At 42.6% G+C, this 12,141-nt stretch overlaps 1 protein-coding gene across 2 annotated transcripts in view; it reads right to left on the bottom strand.

The window, feature by feature from the left end:
• KIF4A (kinesin family member 4A) overlaps positions 1–12,141 on the bottom strand; it is a 351,035-nt gene that overhangs the window by 49,651 nt on the left and 289,243 nt on the right. For both annotated transcript variants that reach the window (XM_053699056.1, XM_053699057.1), the window contains one exon: positions 6,204–6,323. In XM_053699056.1, the coding sequence (XP_053555031.1) occupies positions 6,204–6,323 (120 nt within the window). The remainder of the gene's footprint in view (positions 1–6,203; positions 6,324–12,141) is intronic.

The following is a 12,141-nucleotide window of genomic DNA, read 5'->3' as shown; positions in this document are numbered from 1 at the left end:
TTGCTTGAAGCAAAAGAAATCCAATTTTTCTTTAGACACCAAAACTTCACCTCCTCCAAGCACTAGGGCAAAGAGAATGACAGGGTTTGTGGGAAAGGACGTTATACTAAGCAGCTTTGCTGTGGTGCTCTTTGCCTCCTCCTACTGGCCAGGAGTAATATCCACAACAGTAAATGATGACGTTGTGGACTCACCATATCTTAGGAAAGAAAAAAACAATTTATGCTTACCTGAAATTTATTTCTCTTGTGGTGTATCCAGTCCACGGATCATCCATTACTTGTGGGATATTCTCCTTCCCAACAGGAAGTTGCAAGAGGATCACCCACAGCAGAGCTGCTATATAGCTCCTCCCCTAACTAACACATCCAGTCATTCGACCGAAACTAGCCGAGAAAGGAGAAACCATAGGGTGCAGTGGTGACTGTAGTTTAAAATTTAGACCTGCCTTAAAAGGACAGGGCGGGTAAGCATAAATTATGTTTTCTCTTGTTAGGTGTATCCAGTCCACGGATCATCCATTACTTATGGGATACCTATACCAAAGCTAAAGTACACGGATGAAGGGAGGGACAAGGCAGGTACTTAAACGGAAGGGACCACTGCCTGTAGAACCTGTCTCCCAAAAATAGCCTCCGAAGAAGCAAAAGTATCAAATTTGTAAAATTTTGAAAAGGTATGAAGCGAAGACCAAGTCGCCGCTTTAAAAATGAGGCTTCTGTTGAACAGATTTGCAAAGGCCCAGGTGGAAGTCACAACTCTAGTAGAATGAGCTGTAATCCTTTCAGGGGGCTGCTGTCCAGCAGTCTCATAGGCTAAGCGTATTACGCTCTGGAGTCAAAAAGAAAGAGAGGTTGCCGAAGCCTTTTGACCTCTCCTCTGTCCAGAGTAAACAACAAACAGGGAAGATGTTTGACGAAAATCTTTAGTCGCTTGTAAGTAAAACTTTAAAGCACGGACTACGTCCAAATTATGTAAAAGATGTTCCTTCTTTGAAGAAGGATTAGGACACAATGATGGAACAACAATCTCTTGATTGATATTCTTGTTGGAAACTACCTTAGGTAAAAACCCAGGTTTTGTACGCAGAACTACTTTATCTGTATGGAAAATCAGATAAGGAGAATCACATTGTAAAGCTGATAACTCAGAGACTCTACGAGCCGAGGAAATAGCCATCAAAAACAGAACTTTCCAAGATAAAAGTTTGATATCAATGGAATGAAGGGGTTCAAACGGAACTCCTTGAAGAACCTTAAGAACCAAGTTTAAGCTCCATGGAGGAGCAACAGGTTTAAACACAGGCTTAATTTTAACCAAAGCCTGACAAAATACCTGGACGTCTGGAACCTCTGCCAGACGCTTGTGCAAAAGGATAGACAGAGCAGAAATCTGTCCCTATAAAGAACTAGCTGATAATCCTTTATCCAAACCCTCTTGGAGAAAGGACAATATCCTAGGAATCCTAACCTTACTCCATGAGTAATTCTTGGATTCCCACCAATGAAGATATTTGCGCCATATCTTATGGTAGATTTTCCTGGTTACAGGCTTTCGTGCCTGTATTAAGGTATCAATGACTGACTCGGAGAAGCCACGCCTTGATAAAATCAAGCGTTCAATCTCCAGGCAGTCAGTCTCAGAGAAATTAGATTTGGATGATTGAAAGGACCTTGTAGTAGAAGGTCTTGTCTCAGAGGCAGAGGTCAAGGTGGAAAGGCCACGCAGGTGCGATCAAGATCACCAAGAGCATCTATCAGTGTCGCTTCTGGGTCCCTGGACCTGTATCCGTAACAAGGAAGCTTGGCGTTCTGGCGAGACACCATGAGATCCAATTCTGGTGTGCCCCAACGATGAACCAATTGAGCAAACACCTCCGGATGGAGTTCCCACTCCCCCGGATGAAAAGTCTGACGACTTAGAAAATCCGCCTCCCTGTTCTCTACACCTGGGATATGGATCGCTGATAGATGGCAAGAGTGAGTCTCTGCCCAGCGAATTATCTTGGAGACTTCTAACATCGCTAGGGAGCTCCTGGTCCCCTCTTGATGGTTGATGTAAGCCACAGTCGTGTTGTTGTCCGACTGAAATCTGATGAACCTCAGGGTTGCTAACTGAGGCCAAGCTAGAAGAGCATTGAATATTGCTCTTAACTCCAGAATATTTATTGGGAGGAGTTTCTCCTCCTGAGTCCATGATCCCTGAGCCTTCAGGGAATTCCAGACTGCACCCCAACCTAGAAGGCTGGCATCTGTTGTTGCAATTGTCCAATCTGGCCTGCGAAAGGTCATACCTTTGGACAGATGGACCCGAGATAGCCACCAAAGAAGAGAATCTCTGGTCTCTTGATCCAGATTTAGCAGAGGGGACAAATCTGTGTAATCCCCATTCCACTGACTGAGCATGCATAATTGCAGCGGTCTGAGATGTAGGCGCGCAAATGGCACTATGTCCATCGCCGCTACCATTAAGCCGATCACTTCCATGCACTGAGCCACCGAAGGGCGCGGAATGTAGTGAAGAACACCGCAGGAATTTAGAAGCTTTGATAACCTGGACTCCGTCAGGTAAATTTTCATTTCTACAGAATCTATCAGAGTTCCTAGGAAGGAAACCCTTGTGAGGGGTGATAGAGAACTCTTTCCCTCGTTCACTTTCCACCCATGCGACCTCAGAAATGCCAACACTATGTCCGTATGAGATTTGGCAATTTGGAAGTTTGACGCCTGTATCAGGATGTCGCCTAGATAAGGGGCCACTGCTATGCCCCGTGGTCTTAGGACCGCCAGAAGAGACCCCAGAACCTTTGTAAAAATTCTTGGGGCTGTAGCTAACCCGAAGGGAAGAGCCACAAACTGGTAATGCCTGTCTAGAAAGGCAAACCTTAGGAACCGATGATGATCTTTGTGAATCGGTATGTGAAGGTAAGCATCCTTCAAATCCACTGTGGTCATGTACTGACCCTCCTGGATCATAGGTAGGATTGTCCGAATAGTTTCCATTTTGAACGATGGAACTCTGAGGAATTTGTTTAAGATCTTTAGATCCAAAATTGGTCTGAAGGTTCCCTCTTTTTTGGGAACCACAAACAGATTTGAATAAAATCCCTGTCCTTGTTCCATCTGTGGAACTGGATGGATCACTCCCATTATTAGGAGGTCTTGCACACAGCGTAAGAATGCCTCTCTCTTTATCTGGTTTACAGATAATCTCGAAAGGTGAAATCTCCCTTGTGAGGGGGAAGCTTTGAAGTCCAGAAGATAACCCAGAGATATGATCTCCAACGCCCAGGGATCCTGAACATCTCTTGCCCACGCCTGGGCGAAGAGAGAAAGTCTGCCCCCTACTAGATCCGTTGCCGGATAGGGGGCCGTTCCTTCATGCTGTCTTAGAGGCAGCAGCAGGCTTTCTGGCCTGCTTGCCTTTGCTCCAGGCCTGGTTAGATTTCCAGGCCGGCTTGGATTGCGCAAAAGTTCCCTCTTGTTTTGTAGCAAAGGAAGTTGATGCTGCACCTGCCTTGAAGTTTCGAAAGGCACGAAAATTAGACTGTTTGGCCCTTGATTTGGCCCTGTCCTGAGGAAGGGTATGACCCTTACCTCCAGTAATGTCAGCAATAATTTCCTTCAAACCAGGCCCGAATAGGGTCTGCCCCTTGAAGGGAATGTTAAGTAAGTTAGGCTTTGAAGTCACGTCAGCTGACCAAGATTTAAGCCATAGCGCCCGACGCGCCTGGATGGCAAATCCAGAATTCTTAGCCGTTAGTTTAGTCAAATGAACAATGGCATCAGAAACAAAAGAATTAGCTAGCTTAAGTGTTCTAAGCTTGTCAAGTATTTCAGTCAATGGAGTAGCTGTCTGAAAGGCCTCTTCCAGAGACTCAAACCAGAACGCTGCAGCAGCAGTGACAGGAGCAATGCATGCAAGGGGCTGCAGGATAAAACCTTGTTGAATAAACATTTTCTTAAGATAACCTAATTTTTTAACCATTGGATCTGAAAAAGCACAACTGTCCTCGACAGGGATAGTGGTACGCTTTGCTAAAGTAGAAACTGCTCCCTCCACCTTAGGGACCGTCTGCCATAAGTCCCGTGTGGTGGAGTCTATTGGAAACATTTTTCTAAAAATAGGAGGGGGGGGGGGGGGGGGGGGGGAAACGGCACACCAGGTCTGTCCCACTCCTTAGTAATAATTTCTGTAAACCTTTTAGGTATTGGAAAAACGTCAGTACATACCGGCACCGCGTAGTATTTATCCAGTCTACACAATTTCTCTGGCACTGCAATTGTGTCACAGTCATTCAGAGCAGCTAAAACCTCTCCAAGCAACACCCGGAGGTTCTCAAGCTTAAATTTAAAAGTAGACATATCTGAATCAGGTTTCCCCGAGTCAGAGACGTCACCCACAGACTGAAGCTCTTCCTCAGCTTCTGCATATTGTGACGCAGTATCAGACATGGGCCTTAAAACATCTGCGCGCTCTGTATTACGTCTAACCCCAGAGTTATCGCGCTTTCCTCTGAATTCAGGCAGTCTGGCTAATACCGCTGACAGGGTATTATCCATGATTGCCGCCATGTCCTGCAAAGTAATCGCTATGGGCGTCTTTGATGTATTTGGCGCCATTTTAGCGTGAGTCCCTTGAGCGGGAGTCAAAGGGTCCGACACGTGGGGAGAGTTAGTCGGCATAACTTCCCCCTCGTCAGAATCCTCTGGTGATAATTCTTTTAAAGATAACAGCTGATCTTTATTGTTTAAAGTGAAATCAATACATTTAGTACACATTCTCCTATGGGGTTCCACCATGGCTTTTAAACATAATGAACAAGGAGTTTCCTCTATGTCAGACATGTTTATACAGACTAGCAATGAGACTAGCAAGCTTGGAAAACACTTTAAATCAAGTTAACAAGCAATATAAAAAAAAGTTACTGTGCCTTTAAGAGAAACAAATTTTGCCAAAATTTGAAATAACAGTGAAAAAAGGCAGTTAAACTAACGAAATTTTTACAGTGTATGTAATAAGTTAGCAGAGCATTGCACCCACTTGCAAATGGATGATTAACCCCTTAATACTAAAAACAGATTAACAAAACGAAAAATATGTTTTTTAAACAGTCATAACAACTGCCACAGCTCCTACTTTTGAAGCCTTTTGAGCCCTTCAGAGATGTCCTATAGCATGCAGGGGACTGCTGAGGGAAGCTGAATGTCACAGTTTGTAATTTTAACTGCACCAACTGTAACTTTTATACTATAACAGTGGAAAGCCTCAGGAAACTGTTTCTAGGCAAAAATAAAGCCAGCCATGTGGAAAAAAACTAGGCCCCAATAAGTTTTATCACTAAAGCATATATAAAAACGATTAAACATGCCAGCAAACGTTTTATATTGCACATTAATCAGAGTAAACACCTCTGATAGCAAGCCTGATACTAGTCGCTATTAAATCACTGTATTTAGGCTTTAACTTACATTAATCCGGTATCAGCAGCATTTTCTAGCAAATTCCATCCCTAGAAAAACTTAACTGCACATACCTTATTGCAGGATACCCTGCACGCCATTCTCCCTCTGAAGTTACCTCACTCCTCAGACATATGTGAGAATAGCAGTGGATCTTAGTTACTTCTGCTAAGATCATAGAAAAACGCAGGCAGATTCTTCTTCTAAATGCTGCCTGATATAAAATAGTACACTCCGGTACCATTTAAAAACAAACTTTTGATTGAAGAAAAAACTAACTATTTTACCACTTTCCTCTTACTACCTCCAGCTATGTTGAGAGCTTGCAAGAGAATGACTGGATATGGCAGTTAGGGGAGGAGCTATATAGCAGCTATGCTGTGGGTGATCCTCTTGCAACTTCCTGTTGGGAAGGAGAATATCCCAAAAGTAATGGATGATCCGTGGACTGGATACACCTAACAAGAGAAAACCTGCATTGTATTTCTTCACACAACACTTGCATTTTACCATGGATTTTTAATTTTGACATAAACGTCCCTTTAACTTTTCTACTTGGGGAAGAAATAAATGCCACAAACCCGTGCTTATTAAAGATTTCTAAACAGACATCAGTTATTTTGCTAAACAAATAATTTGGGTGTTTTCAGTGGCCGGTTGCCAGCCTTTATATGTGTGTTCATGCAGCTTATACTCTTACTCTTTGGGGGTAGTGTTCACAGCAGTATAGATAGGACATACCTTCTTGGTAGGTGTGACACAGGGAGCAGAAAAGAAGGAGCCACCAGCAGTTACATCTCCAGTATAGTCTACTTTTGAGTTCTCAGAGTTCTTCGACTGGTCATTACCGTTTGCATCCTCCTGTATGGACAAATGGTACTATTTCTATCTGGACAAAGAGAATCCACATATACAACAAAGCAATTCTATGACAATAACCCAATGAAAGTTGAATTAAGTGCCCAAACATATGACAATATACATGTACTTTGGGAAGTCCTAAAATAAGAGGAACAATCTTGTATTAGTTACCTTCTTGCAAATGAGCAACTTTAAAATTATAGCAGATGCTTAGAAAAATGTATATAAAAACTAAATGTATGCTTACCTGATAAATTACTTTCTTTTACAATATAAGTCCACGGATTTCATCCTTACTTGTGGGATATTAACCTCCTGCTAACAGGAAGTGGCAAAGAGCACCACAGCAGAGCTGTATATAAAGCCCCTCCCCTTCCCCTCCACCCTCAGTCATTCGGTCGAAGGTAAAGGAAGAGAAAAAGGAAAGGCTAAAAAAAAATGCAGAGGTGACTGAAGTTTACAAAAAATAAAAACTGTCTTAAAAAGAACAGGGTGGGCCGTGGACTCGTCATATCGTAAGAAAGTAATTTATCAGGTAAGTATGAATTTAGTTTTCTTTAACAAAGATATGACGAGTCCACGGATTTCATCCTTACTTGTGGGAAACCAATACCAAAGCAATAGGACACGGATGAAAGGGAGGGACAAGACAGGAACCTAAACGGAAGGCACCACTGCTTGAAGAACCTTTCTCCCAAAGATAGCTTTAGAAGAAGCAAAAGTATCAATTTTGTAAAATTTGGAAAAAGTGTGAAGGGACGACCAAGTCGCAGCCTTACAAATCTGTTCCACAGATGCATCGAAGTGGAATGCATAGGGCTGTGGAAGCCACAGCCCTAGTAGAATGAGCCGTAATTCTTTCAGGAGGCTGCTGTCCATCAGTCTCGTATGCCAGACGGATGATACTTCTCAGCCAAAAAGAAAGGGAGGTAGCCGTAGCTTTCTGACCCCTACGCTTTCCAGAATAAACAATGAATAATGAAGATGATTGACGGAAATCCTTAATTGCTTGTAAGTAAAACTTCAAAGCATGGACCACGTCCAAGTTATGTAACAGACGCTGCTCCTTAGAAGGATTAGGACACAAGGAAGGAACAACAATTTCCTGATTAATATTGTTATTTGAAACAACCTTAGGAAGAAAACCCGGTTTGGTACGCAACACTACCTTATCTGCATGGAAAATAAGATAAGGAGAATCACACTAATGCTGAAAGTTCAGAAACTCTTCGAACAGAAGAAATAGCAAACAAAAACAGAACTTTCCAAGATAATAGTTTAAGATCTATGGAATGCATAGGTTCAAACGGAACCCCTTGCAGAACTCGAAGAACTAAATTCAAACTCCAGGGAGGAGTAATAGGTCTAAATACAGGCTTAATTCTAGATAGAGCCTGACAAAAAGACTGAACATCTGATACATTTGCTAAACGTTTGTGAAACAGAATTGACAAAGCTGAAATTTGTCCCTTTAAGGAACTTTCTAGCCTGTATCAAAATATTGATAGCTGAATCAGAGACTCCTCGCTTCGATAAAATCAAGCGTTCAATCTCCACGCAGTCAGTTGCAGAGAAATTAGATTTGGATGTTGGAAAGGACCTTGAATGAGAAGGTCCTGTCTCAACGGAAGTTTCCACGGTGGCAGAGAGGACATGTCCACTAGATCCGCATACCAAGTCCTGCGTGGCCACGCAGGCTCTATCAGGATCACTGAAGCTCTCTCCTGTTTGATTCGAACAATCACGCGTCGGAGGAGAAGAAACACATAAGCTAGGCTGAACAACCAAGGTACTGCCAAGGCATCTATCAGTTCGTCCTGAGGATCCCTTGGCCCGGGATCCATATCTTGGAAGCTTGGCATTCTGACGAGATGCCATCAAATCCAATTCCGGTCTGCCCCATCTGAGAATCAATGAGGCAAATACCTCCGGGTGAAGTTCCCACTCCCCCGGATGAAAAGTCTGTCGACTTAGAAAATCTGCTTCCCAGTTCTCTACCCCTGGGATGTAGATCGCTGACAGATGACAAGAGTGGGCCTCTGCCCAACAGATTACCTTGGATACTTCTATCATCGCTAAGGAACTCCTTGTTCCCCCCTGATGATTGACAAATGCCACAGTCGTTATGTTGTCTGACTGGAATCTGAACCACGTCTGAAGCACATTAAATATTGCTCTTAGTTCCAGAATATTGATTGGACTCAGGTGGAGTCTCTACTTCCTAACACCCTGAGCCTTCAGGGAGTTCCAAACTGCACCCCAGCCCAGAAGGCTGGCATCTGTTGTCACTATCACCCACGAAGGTCTGCGGAAACAAGTCCCCTGGGACAGATGATCTGGCGACAACCACCAAAGAAGAGAGTTTCTGGTCTCTTAATCCAGAATTATCTTTGGAGCTAAATCCACATAATCCCTATTCCACTGACCGAGCATGCACAGTTGCTTTTGTCTGAGATGAAAGCGAGCAAACGGAACGATGTCCATTGCCGCTACCATTAATCCGATTACCTCCATACACTGAGAAACTGATGGCCGAGGAATGGACAGAAGTGCTCGGCAAGTATTCAAAATCTTTGATTTTCTGACCTCCATCAGAAATACTTTCATGGCTACCGAGTCTATCAGAGTTCCCAAGAAAGGAATCCTTGTCTGTGGAACAAGTGAACTCTTCTCTATGTTCACCTTCCAGCCGTGAGTTCTCAGAAAAGACAACACTGCGTCTGTGTGAGATTTTGTTAGATGATATGATGACGCCTGAATCAGAATATCGTCCAGATAAGGCGCCACCGCAAACCCTTGCGGTCTGAGAACAGCCAAAAGAGACCCTAGAACCTTTGTGAAGATTCTGGGTGCTGTGGCCAACCCGAAAGGAAGAGCCACAAACTGATAATGTTTGTCCAAGAAGGCAAACCTTAGAAACCGATGATGATCTTTGTAGATTGGAATATGAAGGTAAGTAAGCATCCTTCAAATCCACGGTAGTCATATTGACCCTTCTGGATCATTGGCAAAATCGTTCGAATTGTCTCCATCTTGAATGATGGAACTCTTAGAAATATGTGTCTGAACGTTCCCTCTTTTTTGGGGACCACAAATAGGTTTGCGTAAAACCCCTGTCCCAATTTTGGAACAGGACAGATAACTCCCATAGTAAAAAAGTCTTTTACACAGCGTAAGAACGCCTCTCTCTTTATCTGGTTTGCAGATAATTTTGAAAGATGAAATCTCCCTCTTGGGAGAAAATCCTTGAATTCCAATTGATAACGTGGGTCACTATTTCTAGTGCCCAGGAATCCTTAACATCTCTTGCCCAAGCCTGAGCAAAGAAAGAAAGTCTGCCCCCTACTAGATCTGGTCCCGGATCGGGGGCCACCCCTTCATGCTGCTTGGTGGAAGAAGAAGCGGGGGGTCCTCCTTTAAAGTTCTGAAAGGAACGAAAATTATTCTGTTTACCCCTCATTTTAACCGACCTATCCTGAGGTACGGCATGGCCCTTACCACCTGTAATATCAGAAATTATCTCCTTCAATTCTGGCCCAAAAAGGGTCTTACCTTTAAAGGGAATAGCTAAAAGCTTATGTTTTGATGACACATCAGCAGACCAAGATTTGAGCCACAATGCTCTACATGCTAAAATAGCAAATCCAGCATTTTTTGCCGCTAATTTAGCAATTTGAAAAGCGGCATCAGTAATGAAAGAATTGGCTAGCTTAAGAGCCTTAATTCTATCTAGAATGTCATCTAATGGAGTCTCAACCTTAAGAGACTCTTCTAGAGCCTCAAACCAAAAAGCTGCTGCAGTAGTAACTGGAACAATGCAAGCCGTATGTTGTAAAAGAAATCCCTGATTAACAAATAATTTCTTTAGTAGACCCTCTAATATCTTATCCATAGGATCCTTGAAAGCACAACTATCCTCAAAGGGTATAGTAGTACGCTTAGCTAGGGAAGATATAGCTCCCTCTACCTTAGGGACAGTTTGCCATGAGTCCCGAATGGTATCTGATATAGGAAACATTTTCTTAAAATTAGGAGAGGGAGAAAACGGTATACCTGGTCTATCCCATTCCTTACTAATAATTTCCGAAATTCTCTTAGGAACCGGAAAAAAAAATATCTGTGTAAGTAGGAACTTCCAAATATTTATCCATTTTACACAATTTCTCTGGAGGAATCACAATAGGATCACAATCATTCAGAGTCGCTAAAACCTCCCTAAGCAACAGGCGGAGGTGTTCAAGCTTAAATTTAAATGACATAGCATCCGAATCTGTCTGAGGCAAAACATTCCCTGAATCAGAAATTTCACCCTCAGACAGTAATTCCCTGATCCCCAACTTAGAGCACTGTGAGGGAACATCGGAAATAGCTAATAGAGCATCAGAGGATTCAGTATTTACATTAATACTTGACCTACTGCGTTTACCCTGCAACACTGGTAATTTAGACAATACCTCTGTAAGGGTAGTTGACATAACTGCAGCCATCTCCTGCAGAGTAAAGGAATTAGACGCACTAGAAGTACTAGGCGTCGCTTGTGTGGGCTAAAAGGTTGTGACACTTGGGGAGAATTGGATGGCATATCCTGATTCTCTTCAGACTGAGAATCATCCCTAGGCACACTTACTTTATATAAAATATGCTTTTTACACTGTAAAGCCCTTTCAGTACAAAAGTTACACAATGTTAGAGGGGGTTGCACAATAGCTTTTGAACACACAGAACAATGAGAAACCTCAATGTCAGACATTTTGAACAGACTAGTAATACCACAAAAGATGTTTAAACACTTATTTATAGCATAAAATAAACATTAGAAAAAACGTGTACTGTGCCTTTAAGAAAAAGAAAAAGTGAACAATTTTTCAAAAATGCACAAAAAACTTTAAATTATTCCCAAATTTAACTTAATATCGTTGGTTAAGCCAAAGATTACTGCACCCAGAAGCAAGGGCAGAAATAAGGCTTTAGAAGTACTTATATCAACATGTAGTCAAAAGATAAAAATACACTCTGCACCTCGCCACAGCTCTGCTGTGGCGCCTACCTGCCCCCAAGGTACTTTGAATCAAGTTTCCAACCCTTCAGACCAGCTATATAGTCCAGGAGCCACCGAGTTATTGTTTGCTGCTGCTAAGCCTGAAGAAATTGCGCCAAAATAGGCTCCGCCCCATAAGGTCAAAAGTTGGAGTAGGCCCAAACAACAACGCATGGAAATGCAGTTTTGCACTAAAGTAAAAATACACACACAATATAACCCACAAGCATAAAACCAATAAGTTTTAAGTGCCAAAAATAAAAAACATAGAAGATTTTTTTATATCGTCTCCCATGTCACATAATGCCCAAATATCAACTAATGATAAATATAAAATAGGGACTCCAGTAACACCCCTCTTATTAAAATAGGTTTTACTGCTTACCCCATTCCCATACAGGGAAATAATGCCTGCCAGTTCTGATACACCCAGTCTCCTCAGAAAAAAAGGCTGCACATACCTTAATGCTGCTTGTAGAATGAAACTGGTCTCCACACTGAAGATGTCTCATGGTTACCTACAGAAGTCTTGTGGGAACCAGCGTGGATCTTAGTTACAAATGCCAAGATCATCAAACCTCAGGGCAGAAATCTTCTTCCATATCCCCCTGAGGAAAATAGTACGCACCGGTACCATTTAAAATAAAAAACTTCTTCATTGAAGAAACTAAAACTAACACCTCACTTTACCATGTCTTCCTAGTATAACACAGGCAAAGAGAATGACTAAGGGTGGAGGGGAAGGGGAGGGGCTATATATACAGGTCTGCTGTGGAGCTC

Source organism: Bombina bombina, chromosome 1, assembly GCF_027579735.1.
Source record: "Bombina bombina isolate aBomBom1 chromosome 1, aBomBom1.pri, whole genome shotgun sequence".
Classification (NCBI taxonomy): domain Eukaryota; kingdom Metazoa; phylum Chordata; class Amphibia; order Anura; family Bombinatoridae; genus Bombina; species Bombina bombina.
The sequence above is the reverse complement of the archived record's forward strand: the minus strand, read 5'-3'. Positions and strand labels throughout refer to the sequence as shown.